Here is a 24,500-nt window from a genome sequence, read left to right as displayed (position 1 = left end):
TCAGAAGACTTTGAATACAACACAAATAGTTTTTAATACTTTTATAATCTTTCTAGCACTAATGCCCTTGAGTGTAAAAAAAATAATTTAAAATCCCTGATTATTTTTTCAAGCTACATAATCTAAAAGCAAACCAATCCGGGTCAAAGTGACTTGTTTTAAAGAATCCCCACATCCCCGATTCCCCCAGCAGCGTCTGGTAAACTGATTGTTCTCTCTTCTTATGCTAATAACACTAATGTCTTCACATATCACCTGCCCTCTCACAGCAACAGTACCAACAGTATCCGGGCTAACTGAGTCTCATCCAATCACGCTCCAGATATCTGGGTGGGGTTATATATATACCTGTTTTTCCTGACAGAATCTACATTGAATTTTTAGTTTTTTTGTGAAATAAAATTCCAAAACCTTGAAGGACAAACTGCTTTTTGAGATCCCTACATTGCCTACAAGGGACCACATGCAACAAAGCCTACTAAGGCCATTTCTCATCTCTTTTTCCATTCAACACTGAAAAGGTAAGTTATACATTCTGATTTTAGATTCTGATAACATGTAAATGGTAGCCTTAAAAAATAAATGTCTGCCAAAAATGCACGCAGACTGTTAAAATTTGTATGTAGTCTCTTAGTAAATGTTAGTGCTGTTTAATCTCTATTTACTGTATATATTTGTTCATTTGTTGATAGATTTTTTTTGTGGTTGTTTCTAAATATTGTTTTTCATTTTGGCAAATGCAGTGTACCCCAAAGAAATCTTGAATATTTCACAGGAAAATGAGACCCAGAAGAGTCTGTCCTGAAAAGGAAGCTTTGAAATTCATTGCATCTGGGAAAGATAAAGACATATTTCAGTCAAGAGTCAAGAGAAAGGTAAGTTATCATTTAAGACTCTGTCTCCAATACTGTATGACTGCAAATATTAATTAAATACTTGGCATAGTAGCTTATGAATTTCAAGAAGTGTACTGTGGCAATGTTATTACTTGTTCATAGTGTGCAGTGTGAAAAAATACAGAAACAGAAATTATAGATGATCAGTGGCTTGAATATTCAGTGTATTTTAATTTTGATGCACTGTTATAAAGATTGTACTGATAATCATACTTGATAAAATATAAAATATTGATAATCATTGGAACTCGAAAACAACTGGGACACATATTAAACTTGTATCATAAATGTATGTATTCTCTAAAAATAATATGTGTATGTGTTTGTGACCAACAGATTGTTGATGAACAGAAAAGAGCACATTTGTGTTCATTTTGGGACCACAAACATCACTACAGGAGAAGAAATTATGTTGGACTGCGGAGATCCTGACACGTCATGGAGACAGGTACATTTCTATTTCAATTAGCTCATATTTCAGAGTTATTTCATGAATTGTTATTTACTTGTAGTAGTCAAACTTCCTTTGAGTTTTAATGTAAAATAATGGAATTAACCTGGCAAACTTGTTACAAAACAATGTTAAATCAGTTTGGGATCAGTACGATTTTTAAATGTCTTTAAAAGAATATTCTGCTCACCAAGTCTTCATTTATTTAATAAAAAAAAGTACAGTGAAAACTATATAATAGTGATATATCACAGTTTAAAGTAACAGTTCTCTCTCTCTCTCTCTCTCTCTCTCTCTCTCTCTCTCTCTCTCTATCTGTATACTGTATATATACACAATATATCTATAGATATCTCGATATAGGTCTATTCAGTTTATTTTAAATAAATGCTGTAATTTTGAACTTTATTTTCATTAAATAATCCTAAAAAGTACTATATATCACAGTTTCCACAAAACTATGAAGACGGAAAAGATGCTTTCAACATTGATAATATAAGAATCCTTATTAATGATTGAGAACCAATAATAATTGATCATAAAAGAACATCAATTCAGCTAATTCAAATTATTTCTGAAGATCATTTGACACTGAAGACTAGAGTAATGATGCTGAAAATACAGCTGCACATCACAGAAATACATTACAGTTTAAAGAACATTCGATAAGAAAACAGTTATTTCAAATTGTAATACTATTTCACAATTTTTAATTCATTTTACAATATTTCTGATCAGGTAAATGCAGCCTTGATTAGCAGAAAAGTCTTCTTTTAAAAGCATTAAACCAGTCTTCCTGATCCCAGACTCACTGGTCAGGTGTGTTGATCCTGTGAGAGGTGTGATGTTTGTGGGGGAGAGAGAGAGAGCGTGAACAGGGCTGTCCTGTCCATCGCTCAGTGTTTTTAAATCAAACTTAAAGACTCATTTTTACACCCTTGCATTTGAGTGATGCGGTGTACGGTTCTTTTGATGTATGTTTTTAATTTTTTAAATGTGTATATATACATATTTTTTATTTTAATTTTTGATCTCTGTTGCTTTTAAAGTAACCTTTTCTTGTAAAGCACGTTGGATCAATGATGGTTGTGTTAATGTTGTGCTCTATAAATAGAAATTGACTTGACCTGACTTATTGTAAAGTGAAACTTTACACTTAACAAAAAACACTTTATTTTAAGGGAATAATGCATTAGTAATCCAGAATAATGCATTAGTTAATCAATAATTATTGGCTTATTCTGGTCAATAAACTTGAATATCACTTAGTAAGTGCCACTCAATAATTGTGAAAAAGTTAATAATTAATTACTGGTTTGTTTATTCTTAACTAATGCACAATTCTGGATCCTTAAAATGTTAGGTTAATCATGAATTACTAGTGTGTTATTACATGAATTACATCTTTTAATTTGGGTCTGGGTTTGAGTATAAAAGGGGATGCAAGTCAACAAGTTTAATGTATGCAATAATAAATTTTAGTCCGTAACAAATATGATTAAAATAATCAATTAAAGCATTAATTAAAATCAGGTTTACAAAAAAGAGCACTTGTTGAAATGTTCTGCATGTCACTTTCAGCGTTCACAACAATATCATTATTAATTCTGTACAGCTTAGTCAGGTGGCCATTACTAGACATTGTTATAAATGAATCTTCTATATTACAGGTAGCAGGATGCTTGGTCCATTACAGACGGATGGACAACACCCTCATCAGACAACTACACCCTACAGCCAGGATCCACTTGGTCTGTCTCTACATGTCAGAACGAGTAACTTCAGTCTTCAATGGGATGAAAGACAAACAATATCTTAAGCAGAATGCTGAGCAAATCAGTGGAAGAGCATCCTACTATTGAGGAAAGCCTTCAGGAAGTCAAAACTATGTGCAAAGACTTATTGTAGAGTTTACAATAAGCATTAAAATGATTAGATATAAATACTGGTGTGAATTTGATCACTGGTCTTATCAAATATGAACCAAAAACAGCTACAGCAATGTCCGTGTGGTTTCAGGAAATAGTGACACAAATGATGATCTTTCTGAAATAAGGGCTGCCAGCTCAGAAAAGACTTCAGTCTTCAGTCTCGGACACATCAGTAAATCACTAGTGCCATTAAATCAAAACGGTATGTTCCATTCACCACAAACAATACTGAAGAGCTGAAGATCATTGTCTTTTCATGTTTTCAACTTTGTAAAGTATGTATTACTGACATTACATTTTTTTCATTCATTCATATATTTATTCACTATATATATTTTTTATCTTTTAATTTTGTTAAATAGCAAGAGCCAGAAAGCCCTGGTCAGAAACAGAGAGGAAAGTCATAGAACACTGTTTCAAGATCTACTTTAAGGAAATGAAGGCTCCTGGAAAAGTGGACTGTGAAAGATGCATAAATGCAAACAGGATTCTAAAGGATAATGGAAGAGACTGGAAAACAGTTAAATACTTTGTGCTCAACAGAATAATTTCAGTTAAGAGAAGTTTGGGTCAACAGTACTGAGCCCATAAACCCTGAGAGCTATTTTAGAGAGATTATGAGAATAAAGTTTGACTTGATTTCATTCAAAATGCTGTTTTGTTTTTTCACAATATCCTTTTCAATAAAGGAAGTCTGCATATATATATATATATATATATATATATATATATATATATATATATATATATATATATATATGTATATATGTATGTATGTATGTATGTATGTATGTATGTATGTATGTATGTATGTATGTATGTATTACCTCCAAAGATCCAAATGGTTATCTGTTTTCTTGCCTTTACATTTAACAATTTACATTTCACATGAATGTTTAGAATATTCTGCCTATTTCTGAATGTAATGGCAATGTTGATAATAAAAATGGAGCCCCTAAATCAAGTGCTGCTCTGAAAAATGGTAGTGTGTTAAACGACTAAAGTGCCAATGCTTAAAGTATTTTATTGTAGCTGTCCATACAACACCTGACACTAATACACACATGGAGGTCAAAACTCAAAATTATTTATTGATTGTTGCATTGAGAATTTTCAGTTGGATCTACAAATGTGCAAATGTTAAAAGACATTCAGTTCATTTAATTTACTGGAGCCAACTGAAGATTTTAATGCAGTAAATAAAAAAATAAAAAAAGCACACTGGTCCCCTGTTAGATGGTGAAGTGTGACGCCTGATTGGCTGACCTTACATTTAACAATATTTCACATTCTCACCATCTCTGAATGCTATGGCAAGGATGATAATATAAAGTTACAATATATGTTGATTGTAACATTGATTTAGAAATTTAGCCAATTGAATATTTTCAAAGTCAACATGAAATTGGCAAGAAATGTCAAAGCAACCAAAGAGATGTCGCAGTTTACCATTTAACAGGGGACCTAAGTGTTCAGATCAACATTAGCACTATTCCATCTATCTGTTCTATCTATCCATCTATCCATCCATCCATCCATCCATCCATCTATCTATTAAAAAAATGCACAAATTGGCCTCCAAGATCAAACCGGTCCCCAGTTAGATGGTGAAGTATGACGTGATCTGTTTGGTTGCCTATACATTTAACAAATTACATTTATTTATTTATTTATTTATTTATTTCTGAATATAATGGCAATGTTGATAATACCCTACAAAAAAATGGAGCCTCTGAAAAACGTCAGTGTTAAACAGCTAAAGTGGCATAGTTAAAAGGTGTTTTACTGAACTCAATTGAAATTTTTCAATGCAGCAAGCTAACATATAATATTGTTTCTTAAGTTAACATATAATTTTGTTTCTTAAGTTAACATATAATGTTGTTTCTTAACTTAACATATAATGTTAATGTGTCTGTGATGTAAGAAGAGGTGATTCAGTCTAACAGGCGTCACACGTCACCATCTAACTGGGGACCAAACTCATTTTATCTAACACATGCACTCTTTACTGACAAAAGTATTGACATGCAATTGTTACCTTAAAGAGCTCTTTCTGCTCTTTTTAACCCATAAATTTGTTTTGTTGATGTAAATTAAACAAACTAATAATGCTTTACTTGAGAAATTAATGTAATTATTTTTCTTCTCGCCTTTTATTGTTTGATTAGCATTAATGCCAACACTTAACTCAATCCACAAGACAAGATTTTTACAGATAAAAAAAAAGGAATCTTAATGACCAACTTCTGGTCTAAAAATGTTTGACTGGAAAAATCATCTTGTAATCAATATAATTTCAGTTCTACTTTCTGAGTATGAATTATCATATGCAGTAAAAACAACAACACTCAAGCTGTGTAAAAGGTTTTGTTCAACTGCCTGGATTCTCTCCTGCATGATTTTATCTGAGTCTCTTCAGACATTGGAACCGTACATGAATTATGAGCTTCTAGAAGTAGGATCACAATGTGTCAGTCATCACCGATGAGACGTTGAGAGTGACCGACTGAAAGTGAACTCCTTTTCACAAACTGAACATACAAATAAACACATAACAAATAACATAATAGTTTCTATTGAGTAGAAACAATAAGTGCTCTCTATATATTCAAAGTTCAAATAGAGAAAGATAACAGATCTATAGACAACTACAAAACCTGTTATAGCCTACATACTAATAACAGTCTAGATATGTTATCAAGCCTAACTTGCGAGCATCAGGGAGACACTCTCAAAATGCGGGGTATTAAAATTGCTTTTAAATACGCGTATATGTTTGATTTAATGATCGCGGGAACACTCAGCGGTGCTGAGCGTACATTATAGATTACAAGACATTAATTTTGTCAGACACTCTACAACGAATCCTCCTTTGATGTTTCTAATCGGCCAATGAGGGTCATTTTTGTTTGTGTTGAACAGAAAAAAGTCAAATAATAAAAACAATTCCACACAAGCTAAACTGTACATACTAAACGTACACAGCAACAGGTCTGTGCATGTAGTGGTGATTTCACTAGACTAAAGCACACTGGTCCCCTGTTAGATGGTGAAGTGTGACGCCTGATTGGCTGTAATATTTCACATTCTCACCATCTCTGAATGCTATGGCAAGGATGATAATATAAAGTTACAATATATGTTGATTGTAACATTGATTTAGAAATTTAGCCAATTGAATATTTTCAAAGTTAACATAAAATTGGCAAGAAATGTCAAAGCAACCAAAGAGATGTCGCAGTTTACCATTTAACAGGGGACCTAAGTGTTCAGATCAACATTAGCACTATTCCATCTATCTGTTCTATCTATCCATCTATCCATCCATCCATCTGTCTATCTATCTATCTGTCTGATCAAATTATCATCACTGATAGGACCTTCTCAGGAATGGGTTTTGATTGCATTCATACGTTGAGAAGTGTATTGGGGTTAAGCCAAGAAAATGTCAAATAAATGTAAAAAAAAAAATAATAATTATATATATATAAATATATATATATATATATATATATATATATATATATATATATATATATATATATATATATATATATATATATATATATAGTTAATTATAAGAGGCATTACCTCTGCCCTTGAACTGTTGACAGCTGGCTGACTCTAATTATATTACTACTTTTTATTACTATTATTATTATTTGAAAAATAAAGAAACTAAGTACTAACAAACTAACTATAATGACACTTCTCAATGTATCAGTATTATAAGTACATATACGTATATTGTGTATGTATACAGTAAAAACTACATTTATTCAGACACCTTGAACATTTCAAACGCTATCACAGTTTATTTGCTATAGTTTAGATAATGGTAATAAAAGATGACAAGAACTCAGAGTTAACTTGTCAGAACAAATTCATCTTGATAATATCAGATAGCACTTAAACAAAAAATGGTCAGGTCTATTGTCAGAATAATTTTTATCAAATTTACTGGTAGTCTACTTTATGAGGAATTTTTGGTTATAATATGTCAGTTTTTCAAAATTATATATTGATTGTTGCATTAAAAAAAAAGCACACTGGTCCCCTGTTAGATGGTGAAGTGTGACGCCTGATTGGCTGACCTTACATTTAACAATATTTCACATTCTCACCATCTCTAAATGCTATGGCAAGGATGATAATATAATGTTACAATATATGTTGATTGTAACATTGATTTAGAAATTTAGCCAATTGAATATTTTCAAAGTTAACATGAAATTGGCAAGAAATGTCAAAGCAACCAAAGAGATGTCGCAGTTTACCATTTAACAGGGGACCTAAGTGTTCAGATCAACATTAGCACTATTCCATCTATCTGTTCTATCTATCCATCTATCCATCTATCCATCCATCCATCCATCCATCCATCCATCTATCAAAAAAAAAAAAAAAAAAAATTGGCCTCCAAGATCAAACCGGTCCCCAGTTAGATGGTGAAGTATGACGTGATCTGTTTGGTTGCCTTTACATTTAACAAATTACATTTATTTATTTATTTATTTCTGAATATAATGGCAATGCTGATAATACCATAAAACAATTGAGCCTCTGGAAAATGTCAGTGTTAAACAGCTAAAGTGGCATAGTTAAAAGGTGTTTTACTGAACTCAACTGAAATTTTTCAATGCAGCAAGCTAACATATAATATTGTTTCTTAAGTTAACATATAATATTGTTTCTTAAGTTAACATATAATTTTGTTTCTTAACTTAACATATAATGTTAATGTGTCTGTGATGTAAGAAGAGGTGATTCAGTCTAACAGGCGTCACACGTCACCATCTAACTGGGGACCAAACTCATTTTATCTAACACATGCACTCTTTACTGACAAAAGTATTGACATGCAATTGTTACCTTAAAGAGCTCTTTATTTTACTTTATTTTTGCTATACTCAAATTAACTATAGTGTCTTGCTTGTTTTGTCTTATTATCTGTGTGATTGCATTCATATATTGAGAAGTGTATTTGTATTAGTCTCAAGCCCCGAAAATAGCTGCATGTCATACTAATTTATTAAACATTTTGGATTTCTATTAGAATATTTCTTCAATGGAGATATAGTGTGAATGTTTCAAAGTTTAGAGTTGCATTTAAATACAGTTAGATTTTAAAGAAACACTTGGTACAATTGCCCTAATGTTTGCACACACAGTTGCATTGCAGTCTATGGAGGTCCTCTGTTGGATAGGTAGACGTCACTCAGGTCCCCACTTGGCATGTTTTTAAAAAAAATTAAAAATGCATTTTTTCAGTTATATTATGAAAAAAGACCTCAAATGAAAATTTTGTATGTAATTTTTGTTTCTTAAAAATGACCAGAAACACTGGTCCCCTCTTGGTCAGTGTAGAGCGATAGTCCCCACTTAGTAACATAGACGTGTATGTGTGTGTGTGTGTGTTTGTATTCACAGAGCTCATGAGCAGGACCTGTGTAAGAAGCACGAGCGTGAGATGGCCGAGCTGAACGCTCTCCACCACAGAGAAACACAAAACATGCTGTCAGACTTCAACAAGGCCCAGGAACTGCTGAAGGACAAGATCTCTGCCCTGCAGATCCTGTGAGTCCCCATGCTAGATACAGTACAGTATGCCTATTTTGGAGGATGAAGCTTTTGTAACTTTAGGTTTGGCTGGTTGTTTACATCCATTAGGCTATGAAACATCTTGAATTCGAACAAAATGAAACCAGAATGTGCTATAGACAGGCAAAAGATAATCTTTCTGAAGAGATGCTGGGAGGGAGACAGAGAAGATACAGTATCTAGATATATATCTAGCGAGAACTCACGACCCTGTCAAAGCAGCTCAGATAAGAGTAGAAGATGCCTTTAGCTACGAAACATGGGGTTTATGTGTACTTTTCTTGTGCTCTGACAAAGGACATTGTTCATATGGAGAAGCAAAGCGTGTAAATAATGCTCTTCTCCATCATTTAATGATTTATTGCTGCTATGATTACCACAAAATGTGCTTTGCACTAAAAGTGATAATGATTAGATTCCAATATACAGTATATGTGACATTATTACACTGAAAACTTTAGGTATAGAAACTGTTTTCTCTGAGAAATGTTCTCTGAGAAATTTCTTGTAAATTCACAAATAATTACAAAGAAATGTCAAGTGATACATTGATTTAAATGACATTTTAGTTAAAAAGACTGAAATAGTATTGTTTTCTTTTAGAACATACAAGTATGTATGGATAACATAATTGTAATCTATTGAAAAATCTACTTGAAAATAGATTCCAAGTAAAAAGTAAAAAGTGTCTAGTTAATTGGGAATTATGTGTGGTTTATGAAATTTTTATGAATACTATTGCATTAGATGTGAATAATTTATTTAAGTTGAATAAATGTAAATCAGGACACTTTTTTCATAGAGATGAATGGGGAAAATGTCCCAGCTGATTTGTATTCACCCTAATTTTTGCTTCAGATTGTCAATTTTATATATCTGCTACAGACTTTGCATGATAAACATGTTTAGATGAATTTGAGTCAGAAAGACAGCCGTACATGAACAGGGGGTGTTTGTCGTTGTATATGCATGTGTGGATATATAAATATAGAAAGCTGGCAGGGTTGTAGAAGAGCTCTTTGACTGTAGATATTGCTGTCAGAGGTGACCTAATTTAGGTTTACTTGAACGAGAACACCAACACATCCAGCTACTGAACATCTTGTCATATAAAAATAGTTCATCTGACTGCCTGAATCCGCTCAGCATTCACAACTGAGAATGATAATGAATAATTTAGATTCTGGAAGTGTGTGTGTCATGACGTGGAAAGGCCCCATGGCCCACAAAATACCAGGGAAAGAAAAAAGTTGCGTTTAACAAAGTGCAAAATATCTAAGGTTCATTTAAATCCTAGTGTTTTTAATGAATCATTTATCAAATCCATCTTTGGAAACGATTCTTTTGTGTGTTCATGAGACAAAGGGTGTGAAGGACTGATCTTAAAGGAATTGTTCACCCAAAAATGAAGATTCTATCATTTATTCATTCTCTTTGTAGTTCCAGATTTGAATGACTTACTTTCTTCACTAAAATAAAAGGGTAGATATTCATGCAACTCTTTTTAAGATCCAAAAACATACCATAAAAGTAGTCCATGTTCTGTATTACAAGTTTCTGAGAACATGTGATAACTTGGTGTGACATTTAAACCAATTTAAAGCATTATTCAGTGACAAATGCCATTAGTTGTCTGTGTGTCTGTGTCTAGTGTCTGGCAGCTGATCTTGATGCAGCGAGTTTCTTCATACTGAAGCACAAATGAGTAAATATCGGTCTGTTTTCAGAATCAAACCCCTTAAATGCTTTATAATTCTCATTTCTAGCAGTTTCGATTCCTCTTATTGATTATTCAGTCTCTTAAGAGTTCCATTACGATTCCTTTGGTCCTTTTTAAGGAACAACAAAATTCATTTTCACTGCCAAAATTAGATAATTTGAATAACAAGTAAGTTCATTTTTTCTTAGTCTATTTACTTGCCTAATTGACTAAAAATGAACCAGCCATTTGTTCAGGAATCGTACAACACAGTCGTACTAAATAGCTATATTATGACTTCAGAAAACCTGGTTATGTGGTGCACAAGTCGTTCAGGCCTATTTGTGTATTTTTGTCTTTTTCGTCATTTTTGGATCTTCACAGCTCTATTCACTTACATTGTGTGGGAAAGATAACTTGTTGTGTTCCACAAAAGAATCACTCGTACAGGTTTTTGAATGACATGAGAGTGTGTAAATGGTTTCAGGGTGAGCTATTTTGAACATTTGCCTCATACGAGTATTTTTAGTGTGAGAAGCAGTCAGTTTGTGACTGAACAGAACGGGGTCTCGTGTGAAGCAGTCACAACTTGTATCCCTCATCATTTCTTAAGCGTGCCATCTCCAGGTGTCCCTGAGGAGTAGAGACACACAGCCAGCTAATTAAACGTAACACAAAGCTATTGAAATGACAGTCCTGTCCTCTGAGCAATTAATTGTTATGACAGCTAAGCTTCCCTAAACCGAGTCCTCCAACCAGTTTTAAATTTCAACCTATTTAAGTCTCATGAATATTTCATGTGTGCGGTGATCCTCGTGTGTGGAGCATGGGCTGCTCTACTGTAACCGCTCAAGTGCACCCTCCAGGCTGCATGCGCTGTTTTGCTGCTGTCACTTTAAATGGAAAAATAGGCTTGATGAGAATGGTGTTTATTTACTCGGAAAGGCCCATTCAGTGAACCGCTATTATGAATCTGTTTAAAAGGGTCATTTCTTATTTAAAGCTTTAGCTTTTACACGAGGTTAACTTATAATGATTTATTTTTTTCCATAAGAAGGCATTGATTGATTGGTTGGTTGGTTGTTTTGATGAATGGATAAACAGAGAGGATGGATGAATGAAAAGAAGTATAACTAGATGAATAAATGGATGGATGGATAAACAAAGTGGATGGATGGATGATAGATAGATGGATAGATGGATAGATGATAGATGGATAGATGATAGATGGATGGGTGGATGGATAGCAGATGGATGGATGGATGGATGGATGGATAAACAGATGGTTGGTTGGTTGGATGGATGGATGGATGGATGGATGGATGGATAAACAGGATGGAAGGATGTAAAGAAGTATAGATAGTTGGATAAATGGATGAATTAATAAACAGAGTGGAAGGATGTATGGATAGATGGACAGATAGAAAGAAAGACAGAAAGATGGATGGATGGATAGATGGATGGATAGCAGATGGATGGATGGATAAACAGATGGTTGGTTGGTTGGTTGGTTGGATGGATAAACAGGATGGAAAGATGTAAATAAATATAGATAGTTGGATAAATGGATGAATGAATAAACAGAGTGGAAGGATGTATGGATAGATGGACAGATAGAAAGAAAGACGGATGGATGGATGGATAGCAGATGGATGGATGGATAAACAGATGGTTCGTTGGTTGGTTGGTTGGATGGATAAACAGGATGGAAGGATGTAAAGAAGTATAGATAGTTGGATAAATGGATGAATTAATAAACAGAGTGGAAGGATGTATGGATAGATGGACAGATAGAAAGAAAGACAGAAAGACGGATGGATGGACCGATAAATGGATGTCCTTGTTTAGAAGTAAAGTTGTCTGATATGGACTCATTAAAATTGTGTTCTTGAGGCGGGAGAGTGTAAATCTGAGAGGGCAGTGCCCATCTGGCCCCAGGTTAATGACCAATTTAGTGTGAATAGACAAACACGCCCTTAGTAGTTAAACTAAGTTAAACTTGTCCTCTGTTAGCAGCAGTTTAAAACTATTCATGAAACAGCCTCTGTTTCATTATTACCCGCAGTTGTGAAGACCTTAGGGGAGGTTTTCATATGAAAACAGCCATCAATCTTAGCATTGTATACCTCTAGGTGAAGCATCACATTGCATGATCATTAAAGATTTATCACACATTTTGAAACATCCTTCAAAGATGCAGAAACGGTGGAGATATTGATCCTCGATGACACCGATCATCAAAGAATTCCTGTAGATGAAAGAACGATTGAGCGACGGCTATTCAAAGGTGCTGATGATTTTAAATTTCCACACTGATACAATGTGAAGTAGAGAAAATCAATGTCAGATGCCAATATCATCACAGTGATATTGCCAGTGGTGTTTAATTCATTCTGTGTTCAAAGCACAAAGCCGTCAGCTTTCCTTTCTAACTAAGCTGAAGTGTCAGAATAGTCGAATTTCACTCTCAGTAATGAGTCACAAGCCCAAACAGATGACAGACTGATTGTAAACAGAGTGGCGAGAGGCTTGATAGCTCAGTTTCTAAACCATGTGACTTAAATTGTTGCCTAGATAGCATCCTAATCATGGAAACTCTTAAGTGAACAATTTGAAGTGTTCTACATAGTTAGCAACTCCACGGCCTACACAAATAGTGCTCTGCATGCTACTTCAGTTGATTTCAAATGTGTTCATTAGCATGTTGCTAAGCTAACACAGCAATGCTTTAATGACCACGAAAACACATACACACACACACACAAAAAGACTGATTGATATGTAAGTTCATTTATATTCTACATTTATTTCCTCATCCACCATCTTGGACTGGGGAAAGCAATGCTAATAATAAAAAACTGTGTTAAATGTTAATAATATAGACATTAAGATAAGCTGATTTAAAGGTTATAGAGTTTGTAAAATCTCATCCTAAATCATATGTCTTTGCTCTTCAGGTTGGAGGGAACAGAAGACAAATTCCGGAACAGAGAGAGCAGGCCTGAAGATCTGCAGACAATAGCCGAACTGAAGGATATGGTGGCCGAGAGAGAATCTTTGGTCAAGAAACTGGTGGTAAGAGCACTCTAAGAAGTGTGACAGGCTCATTCACAATATTGCAGGTTTTTTGTGAAATTTCTCAGCTGTGAGGTATCCCACGGGTGCTCGGTTCTGCTGAGATTAGCTGAGTCTCGCAAGACTGGAGTGATAGATCTATTTCAGGACAGACAACCCTGCTGAAAAGACCAGCTTAATCCTACTCTAGACACAGTGACAACCGCTTTACTATTTACTATTTCACTCCTTGAAACAATGGTGGTTTACGGAAAAGACTTTCTTTGCTCATAAAAAGAGCTGTGTCAGAGCTGTGTTTGGCATCTGTTTCTTGTATCTTGATTCAGACAACAATAAAACCACACTAGCACCTGCTAAAATTACACCAGCTAAGCTGTTTTTAATTTTAAATTTAAACAGTTAATTTAGCTGATACATTGTAACCGCTTCAAATCAGTGACTCATACAAATGATTACAAGTAAAGTTGATTTAATTAACAAAAACTGAAATGTAAATAACATAGATATGGTTTGATAATGATGATTATGTAACTTTTGTAGTTATGTGTAGTTATCTTATAGTTATGACAATCTCAATTATCTATAAACTCATGACAGCATGATTTAAACTCATAAATAGTCAAAATTAGCTCATGTTTTATTTATTTAATGGTAAAACTGGCTTCCATAAATATGTGATATTTAATGAATGTAAGGAAAGAAAAAAGAACTCATTATGAATGTCAAATGGGATTAAAATAATGTCAGTTTAGCTTCATTTTGTCACTTATAATGACAGATTATTATTATTTTGTGGTGGTGGGAACTCTAAAATATCCTGTTTTAATTTAAATGTAGCCTATGTTTTTATATCGCTTATATTTATATGTATACATTTATATTTTAAATGCACATTTTGTCATGGCCAGTCATTTGTGATTTTGTCAAAATATTATTTCAAGTTATGATGCAATTTGTAACTGCATGTACATGTAAATTGCACATAGAAAATTTAATCAGGGTTTTTTTAATAAAAGCATACAATAATTTTTTATTCATATATTTAATCTTGCAAAACACTTAACAAGCAGATGTTTGTGTTGAGTGACACGTTCTGGAGACAAATGGTGCTCATATTCAGTAAAGTTATGTTGTCCACGATTTTTATTCTTCCAGGATGACAAAAAGTTTTACCAGCTGGAGCTTGTCAACAGAGAGACCAACTTCAACAAAATATTCAACGCAAATCCTAATGTTGGTGTCATTAACCCTCTTGTCAAGGTAAGAGTTCTTCTCTGTACTCTGCTGTGTCCTTGTGTGCGGAGCTGGTAGTTGGTTAGTTTAAGATGTAGTTGCTGTTTCAAAACTCAGTGATCTGATTAGTCTCAATTCTAGTATGCTGGCTGTTTGCATGGGATATACTCTGATTTAAAAAAAAAATCGCTTGGCAGAACACAAAGAAATTGAACGAAATGAATGTTCACGTTTATACATCGTCTTTACATTGTGTCTAATACATAGACAGTAGACAGAGAGGCAGCTCACTAAGTTTTGGAAATGACAGCAGTGAATGATGCTTGATAGTTCATCTTGAATGTCATTTCTTTCACTGTATTCTAGCCATGCACGACACAAAAAAGCAAAAAAGTGATAAATTACTTGTGTGCATTGCTAATTGGAGTTCCCAACCAGCTGCACAAATATCATGACAAAAATCCTATTCTGTAGCTGTATATTAAACATCATATATGCTCTGTTTACTGTGAAAATGACTTTAGTAGATGTGTTGTGCCTGGTTAGGATGGAGTGTTGCTGGGGTGCAATCAATGGGAATACAACTGACATGCCGGACTGGAGTTCACTGGAAACACTGTTTACTGGGAGCATGCTGGAGCTCATGCACACACACACACACACACATACACACACACACACACTATTAAAGGGATTGTTCTCCCAGAAATGAATATTCTGACATCATTTACTCACCCTCATGTCATACCAAACCTGCATGGAAACAGAAAAATTTATCATATTATACTGGTTGGTTTCTTCCATGCAACTGCAGTAAACAGGGACTGATTCTTTCAAGCATAAAAGGGACAAAAATCCACATGAAAGGATCATAAAAGTAGTGCATACAATTTCCAGTTATCTTGAAGCTGTATGATATATTTTCTTAATCTCATCAGTGAATTACATTTTACGTTTATTTTATTTTTGTAATATTCTAAAATGATTTATTATACAGAAGTATTTATTAGTATTTTATTATTTTCTGTTAATTTCATTTTATATTTTTATATTTAAGTTCAAGTTTTTTTGCAATTTTGTTGTTTGTTATTAAATGTTTTTTGTCTTTTTATATATATATATATATATATTTATATATATATATATATATATTGTTCTATTTAACTTTTGTTTCAGTTTCATTTATAGCAGTTTTAGTAATTAAGTTAGTACTTGTATTTATGTATTTATTTAATTTATTTGATGAGGCAACATTTTAAACTTTTTACATTTTTTTTTAGGTTTTTATATTTGTAGTTTATTTAATTTCAGATTTATTTTAATTAAAAACATATTTTAATGTTTTTAAATTTTATTTGTAATGTTCTTGGTGATTCAATGAATGCGAATGATTCATTTTTGAAAAATAACTTCTGTTTTTCTGATCTTCAAAGTAATCGTATAAGCTCAGAAGATTACTTTTATGAACTTTTCATGGTCCATTTGCATTCATTTTGAAGCTTGAAAGCCTTGCAATTGCATACAAAAGAGCCAGTATGAGATCCAAAGTCATACAGGTTGGAAACAACGTGATGGTGTGTAAATGATGACTGGATTTTCATTTTTGAGTGACTCATCCTTTGAACTTCCTGTTTTTCCAGAGCTTGAGAGAAAATGATGTTTGTTCCATACGTCACAGCAGTTCCTGACCCAGTCTCAACAATGTCATTCTGTTTGACCCTCATCTGTGTTCTATAACTTCCAAGTGTCAGTGATTACATGTGCATATATGTGTGTGTGTGTGTGTGTGTGTGCACCTGTGACTGTCTCTCGTTACTCCGCGTTCTCTTCCTGTTTAGACATCCAGTTCTTCTTTGCTTTCCAAGCCATTCTTCTTTCAGTCTGAAATTTTCAACAGCCTCTTCCTCTGACACATCTCTTTCGACTCATTTTGATTTGATTGGCTGAGAGCGACTGATGCTTCCTCTGCTGAGTGTTGCGAGCTTGACTTTCAGGGTGGGCATTTGTTAGGAAACAATCATTAGGAGACCTTCTCAAAAATGGAGCGTCAAGCTCTCCAAACTTCCTTTTTGTTTGCTTTTCTTGTCGTCCTATGTAGCAAAAGCGAAAGAACGACAAATCAGCTACCCGACTCAGCAGCTCGGCCAATCTTAGGGCCAATGTGGAAGCTTCTGGGACAGGGAGCGGCCAGCCCCAGCCCAACCGCCTCGAGCCCATCCCCAACTCCCCCATTCACCAGCTGGAGCCTAACACAAGCAAACCCCTGCCCACGCCAACCCCTCTCACCGAAGCCAAGAAATTGATGAGGTGAGGCGCACCTCATCACGGCAGACGCCTCGCTCTCTGCATCAAGGGCCAGTGGATAAACACACCAACACACTGAAAACCCATCGCCCACTTTTCTAGAGACAGCTGTTGTATCCCTTTTATGTGCTGAGGAAATGCACACCCAAACTTCTGATGGTTTGCTTTGTGTTTGCATCTCCCAGACTCCTCTCTGCCTAACAGAGAGTGGGAAATCAGAAGAAACTAGTAACTAACTCAAATAATGAGTGCGTCGCCCCGGTCTCAGACTTGGGCCGTGTTACAGTTCACATGTGAGTTGGTTCTATTTGAAGGATGTGCTGCTTTTTGGGGGGAAATGTAGGAGAATTTAAGTTGCCAAGCCAAAAAGTTGGCAAAAAATTATTCAAATTGATTTTTTTTTTGTTTATTTTCATAGTGGGTACACTTGTTCGGAATGGTATGCTATCATCCTACACACTTAATAAAAATATATTCTGCATACCTGGTATACTATATATTACAAAATTTGTGGTATACAACAATTTGCTATACTGGGTACTGTATCCCATAATGCATTGGTCTTGATTTAACCTTTCATTTTCCATGATGACTGAAAATCCCTTTTCTTTCATTTTACACTAAATGTAATTTTATTTTTTATTTATATACTAATATAGTATTTATTAGGGATGCACCGATAGGATTATTATTATTATTATTATTTTGGCCATAATCAATTTTAAATATAAACTGTTTGCCGATTCTGATACCTATACTGATGTTGGTCAGTTGCATAAAGCAGGTCTTAAAAACTAGAAGAAGAAAAAAATAATGGGTTCACGCCGAGCAGAATCTGTATTTAAACTTTTCTGGTCCTGCATTCATCTGTGAAACCAGTTTGAGTAAAAAAACATAACAGTTAATAACTTTTTTTTGTTGTTGTTGTTGTTTTACTTTTAATTGGCCAATAATAATAATAATAATAATAAAGTATAGTGTTTAATATACTCAAAAAGAAAAAAAAAATTATGAAGTCTTGATCTCGCTTAGTCATTGCCAATACAGCATCATCTTTTTTAGATTTACCAAAGACAAAATTTATTAAACAAAACGAAAAACTGTCGCATTAAAAACTTTAACATTTTTTTTCAAGAGATTTACAAATTATCTACTAAATAAGGAGGCTGTAGGTTGCATTTTTTTTATTACATTCATAGATAATGTAGGCTAAAATAATGGTAAATTAAAGCAAAATTACAAGCACGATTAGGCTATTTTAGTTCCCTTCTCTCCACAACAAATCTTCTAAAGTTGTTCTACAGTAAATACAAGCATCAAGCCAAAACAAATTAATTTAAAAACAAAACTGAAGCCTAAAGGCTACCGTATATCAGCTAGTGTCTACGGACTATTTAAATTGAGTATTGTAACTTTTTATGTTTCTTTGACTGTATTTTATTTTGATAATGAACATGCTGCGATGTCAAATCAGCAAAAATTGGTTGTGTATGCGTGAGGCACCAACACGATCACTGCATTGTTTTCCCAGCTGTTATGGGTAGCCTAATTTGTGGTCATACCAGCGCTGGATGGTCATACAGATAGAAGCTAAACATTATTCAAAACTGTAAGCTTTTGCAAAGTAAAGAAAGCTGCTTTCTGCCGTCTCGTTTTTTTCCACATGAACTTTGGTGCACGTTATTATCCGAAACTCAGCACAATTTTTTTTCTTTCTTTTTTTTCATCTGTTAATGATTTAAGTCAAATATATTTTGTCTATAGGCCTATATATTCCTGTTTATTTAGCCAATATAGTTTTATTTAGTTTTCTTCTTTTATAGAAATGCTGCAGGTGTATGATGTGAACGTGTTCTACACTGGTTTCAAACAAAAAGCTGCATATAACCTGTCTTTCATTTTCACTTAAATGTAGGCCTAATGCTTGGCAGTTTGTGACATATAGTATCCTCGGATAAACTCTAAAGCCAGTGCATTACCATTGCAACTGATGAATTTACAGCTGAGCGTGGGCATGGATGCATCAGTGCTACGTTTGCATAGGCCATACTTTGCCGTCTGACAAACTGTATTTAGTACTGATTTTATTTAGTTTTGGCAAGTATTTAATTATTTTACCCAGAGAAAAACATTGGATTATTCAACAGAAATGCAACTTGTTGTCTCCATGCAGTTAATTAATAAACCAACGGTATCAGCCCTTTTCATGCTGTTTGCGATGTGCCAATGGCTCTAAAATAATACAAAAAATCGGCCGATAAATATCAACGGCCGATATATCGGTGCATCCCTAGTATTTATTCCTATTTCAAATTATTTTATTTTATTAGGTAACATTTATAATTTAGTTTTTATTTCTTATAATTTAATTTCTCATTTCTAATGGTATATTTAATTTTATTTAAGCCTTATTTTAATAAAACTAAAAACAATATTGTTTTTATTTCATTATAGTCATGAACAACAATGTACCAAATTATGTATTTACATTTTTAAAAAAAAAAGATGATTTCTGCATAATGGTTAATTAAACATGCAGTGCAATGCAGTCATGCTAACAATGTAGCTTAGTTCCTTCTGAAACATTCTCACTGCATATTGACACCTTTTTCATACTGTTTTCTAACAGTAGCAGGCATTATACTGTGCACTTACTTCACAATATGCAAAAAGCTAGTATTCCATTCTGAACACAGCCAGTGCATCCACATCAGGCAAATAAAGGGGATACTTGAGCTTTTTCCTAACACTGATGTACATGTATGCTTAATGTTACTTTCTGAAGTCCCATACATGAGCTTTGGAAATGGCATTGGAATGCAAATGGGAGCATGTGTCCCCACCATTGCAGTGCATGCTGGGAGTTGGTGTCTGTCTCTGTGTTTTCTGTTTGTGATGGAAGTTATATGGTTCATCTTTCACATAATGTCTTTTATTGTTCTTGAACACCACATTGCATCAGAGAGAATGAATAGTTTATTTTAAAAAAAAATTTCCATAATGTACTGTCTTACATCTGTGTGAACATGTAAATTACAGTGTTTTAGGTTTTACACTCTTTAAATACACTATTTTCACTCTTTTTCAACAATAAACCTTTGCCTATGGCTCTGCCTTTGCAGTCGGCATGTTTTGAGCGGTGGCTGTATCATGCATGTTTTGCTGTCACAGTTGCGGCTGCTCTTGACCCAGGAAGTATCATCTCGTCCGAAGCACCATTACGTGTGTTTCCTTGCATGCTGGTTTTAATGTAAATGAGGTGCAAGTGATGCAGCAAGATAGACTTGTGTGGAGTTGTGCTCTTTTGTCATGAGACACTCATGTAACTCTCACACACAGTTTATCCGGTTCAGTTCATGTCAGGGTGAACTTGGTCCACTTAGCAACTGAACTAGAGTCACTTTTTAATATTCAAGTGGGGTCCTTTCTCATATTCACAAATCTGTTGCCATTTTAAAATAATTATAATTTCACACAGTATTCTTGCACTTGAGCTTTGGGGTCTTTTAAAAATGTTCTTCGTAATTTGACACTTGAGTTTTTTGGCTTTTAGTCAATATGTGTTTGCTTCGAGGCCATTTATATGCTAATGTACTCCTAAAAGTTGACCAAATTAACTTTTAGAAGATATGCCCATTTAAAATGTACAGTCTGGGAAAATGGAGAAAAACTTAGATTTTTACACATTTATGTCATCAAATGTTATCTAAAATGAGAATTAGCCTGTTTAAAATATTTTATGAATAAAATGACTTTTTGATCTACCTTAAGTCCTGTTTTAATAGGAAATATGTCAATGCCAATTTCAGTTTGTTTGTTTTAAACAGCTAGAGGCATCAAAATGGTCAAAGATTTTCATCAAGCACATTTACATAAAGTAATGATTTTTTTATATGTGCTACATGTTATTTGACACTTGAGTTTTGTGGCTTTTATGCAATATGCGTTTGCTTTCAGGCCATTTATATGCTAATGTAATCCTAAAAGTTGACAGAATTCTAGAAATATTGATTTTACACATTTATGTCTGGTCAGATGCTCTTTAGAATGAAAATTAGGATATTAAACGTACCCAAAGTCCAGTTTTAATATAAATGTCAGTGTTTTTTTTAAAACAGTTTGCTTACGGGCTATTTATATGCTAATGTACTCCTAAACTGAACAAAATTGATCTTTCGTTAGCAGTTTGATTGACAGCCGATCTAACCAATCATAATGCTGAATCTGCCATTTTGTCTGACATACAAACCAGACAGGAGAGTAGATTAATGTCGGTGGACTTGAACTTGAAAAAAGGTGTGTGTTGATGTCTTTCTGCAATTGAAACAAGATACCTTCTGATGTTTTTACACTCTCCTTTTTTTCGGAGAGTATATTGTAAATACTGTATTTATGTCTCAAAAGATCAAAACTGATTAACTGGCTTTAAGTGGTTATCTTTAAATCAGGGGCTACAGGTTTTGATATCTTTGAATCCAGTTAAGTTCCTGAATTTGAATGGTGTGAACAGGATACAGATATCCAATTCAAATTTGACTGAAAGGAGATTTCAAATGAACTGAAGTTCAAACAAATCCGTTTGACTGTGACTTTGAAGTTGGAATGTTATTGTTTGAAAAAATTGAAAATAACAATAAAAAAGATTAAGTTGATAGATAGATAGATAGATAGATAGATAGATAGATAGATAGATAGATAGATAGATAGATAGATAGATAGATAGATAAAAGAGCTCCATCCATCTCTCTTTCCTTTTTTCCTCTATCTCAGACTTCCAGACGTTACACTCTTCTTAAGAAGCAGGAAGGAGGCATCAGCCAGCTGTCATCAGACTGCAAACGTTCTGAGTCAGTGGTAGAAGCCCAGATGTCAGTCAGTCAGTCAGTAAGCATTTCAACCATACAGCTGAGCTACCTGAAAAAGAAAAGAACAACCTTGCAGCTTATAGAAATTCCTTCCTCGGAATAAACGATGAAATGAAATGTTCTGCTGTAGTGTAGAGGCACATTTGTGTCTCAGTCTTTTAAAGAGCAGAGTTGTGAGGGACAAATAAAAAGTGTTTCTGTAAACGTTGACCCGAGGGCTAAATTAATCAGGATTGAAAGCGGCTTCTGTTCCAGAAGACCTTGGAAAGAGCTGGAGGTCGACTACATCACAGACACCCAGTACATTTCACCTGGAGAAAAACTCAGTTCTAGTTTATGAGCTTCCTGGAAAGATTATATCAAATAAATCTATCTATCTGTCTATAGATTTATTTATTTTGCAGAATAATTATAGGCACAAAGTGAAACTGTATTTAAGTTAAATTTAGAATTTTATGATAATATACCATACTGTTATTCATAACAGAAATCTCTTGTGACATTATAAATTATTTGATCAATTTAATGCTTTCTTGCTGAGCAAAAGTATTAATTAAAACAATGTTACTGTGACCTGAGCTTTTAAACAGTCTGAGGAGAAAAACTTGTTTCTTTAGCAAATAATTAATATTTTGGTTTTTGAATGTTGATATTATGATAATTTGTACCATATTTATAAACAGTTTTGGGGGTAAAAAATTACAAGTAACGTGAGTTATGCAATCAGATTACTTTTTTCAAGTAACTAGTAAAGTAACGCATTATTTTTTAATTTACGAGAAAATATATGAGTTACTTTTTCAAAAAAGTAATGCCAGTTACTTTGTTTTTCATTTATTGGCTGAAATGTCTCCTGTCCCCATATTGTGAGGAATCTGAAGTACAGAAGTGTGCTGTGTGAACATGATGTTACTGTAGTTCTAGACTAAAGGTGAATGTGCATTCATTCATCCTACTCACAAAAAACGGATTTAGTATTCATCAAAATGAATCAAAACTGTGAAATGCAAACTCAGAAAATGACGCAAACCTGCAAAAATGAAATGTAAAATAACACAAATGTATCTAATCCCATTCTATTAACTTATGTCTTTGCTGCTGACATTTGATGATCCAGTTCAACCATACTAATAAGCAAAAAAATACTCTAGATAAACTAACAATTGTTCTTCATTGTTTTCTTATTGGTGAAGAGTGTTGATCCTTCTTCTCCTGTGTTCTACTCTACAGAATTAACTTTTCCTTCAGCCTGAGGTTTATTCATTACTTTATTCACTTTTTGGTGTGAAAGGGCATTTACCAAATAGAACTTATTATATTAAAAACAATCAAGCATATTGAAAAAGTAATGCAAAAGTAATGGAATGCATTACTTTCCATAAAAAGTAACTAAGTAACATAATTAGTTACTTTTTTTAGGGAGTAAAGCAATATTGTAATGCATTACTTTTAAAAGTAACTTTCCCCAACAGTGTTTATAAATATTTATATGTTACATTTTTACAAGTTTAATGGACTATTGATCACTCTGTTGCTGGAATTTCATAAAAAACACTTATGTGACACAAAATAGAAAAGAAAAGAAAAACACATGAACAAGACCATCAACTGGTTGCTATGCTTTGAAGTTTTCAGTATCAAGAGAAGCTTTAGTTTAGCTCAGACTACAGTTAGCAGTGGTGTTGTAACTCTCTCCCTAACTCTGACTGTATTTCTTTCTGTTTTTCTTCTATCTCTGTCTCTCTCGGTTTGTTTTTCTCCTCAGCCCTCCTGAAGGAGAAGAATCACCCGTCACCTCTCCAGACCCCCAGAGACAAGAGTGGTTCGCGCAGTACTTCTCCTTCTGACTTTGCAATTAAAGAGCATGTTGACCAAAAAAAAAAAAAAGAAACAAAAAGTGATATATTATTTGACGACACATCCTTTCATTTGGTCTTTTTTTCTCCCCACTGTGAATGGGTTTGTTGTTTTTACAGTGATGATAGGTATGTTTGACATTTCATTTACTGCAGTTTCTATAGACTGGTGCATACGCTGCTAATTACTATTTGTTAAAAGAGAAAAAAACAACAGTATTGTCTCCTCTGTATCTAATTTTAGAATGCCACCGTAATGACTTTGTTACAGCTGCATTATCAATTTTGGTAGGATTAAACTGTTTGTATGGATGTCTCAACACAGATATAATGATGTCTCACTAATTTTAAAATAAATGCATATTTTATATTTATATTACTGGTGTATGCGTAAGAATAAATAATTATTGTGACATTTAATGAAGTGTGTCTGTTATGTGAGTCAACTTTTACCATTTAAGGAAATGAAAGCAAAAGAACATTTGATTTAAAATGCCTGTATTTTCATATACATCAACACATATTGCTCTGAAACAAGGAAAAATAAACACTTTTATTGTCATTTGACTTTTTCTTTATGTAAGAA

At 33.7% G+C, this 24,500-nt stretch overlaps 1 protein-coding gene across 2 annotated transcripts; it reads left to right on the top strand.

Moving 5' to 3' along the window:
* Positions 1–8,415: 8,415 nt before the first annotated feature.
* LOC113120528 (protein FAM184A-like) lies at positions 8,416–24,475 on the top strand. Of its 2 annotated transcripts, XM_026290398.1 has the most exons (6): positions 8,416–8,858; positions 13,539–13,656; positions 14,812–14,916; positions 16,988–17,196; positions 21,964–22,077; positions 23,824–23,900. In XM_026290398.1, the coding sequence occupies exons 1-5, from the start codon at positions 8,752–8,754 to the stop codon at positions 22,049–22,051; spliced, it is 627 nt and encodes a 208-aa protein (XP_026146183.1). In that variant the 5' UTR covers positions 8,416–8,751; the 3' UTR covers positions 22,052–22,077; positions 23,824–23,900. The 2 variants fall into 2 exon arrangements, with proteins under 2 accessions (XP_026146183.1, XP_026146184.1); XM_026290399.1 differs by lacking the exon at positions 21,964–22,077 and having other exon boundaries at positions 23,824–24,475.
* Positions 24,476–24,500: the final 25 nt, after the last annotated feature.

This window comes from Carassius auratus, chromosome 20, assembly GCF_003368295.1.
Source record: "Carassius auratus strain Wakin chromosome 20, ASM336829v1, whole genome shotgun sequence".
NCBI classification, from domain to species: Eukaryota; Metazoa; Chordata; class Actinopteri; order Cypriniformes; family Cyprinidae; genus Carassius; species Carassius auratus.
Note: the sequence above shows the minus strand (reverse complement) of the source record. Positions and strands in the feature narration are given on the sequence as shown.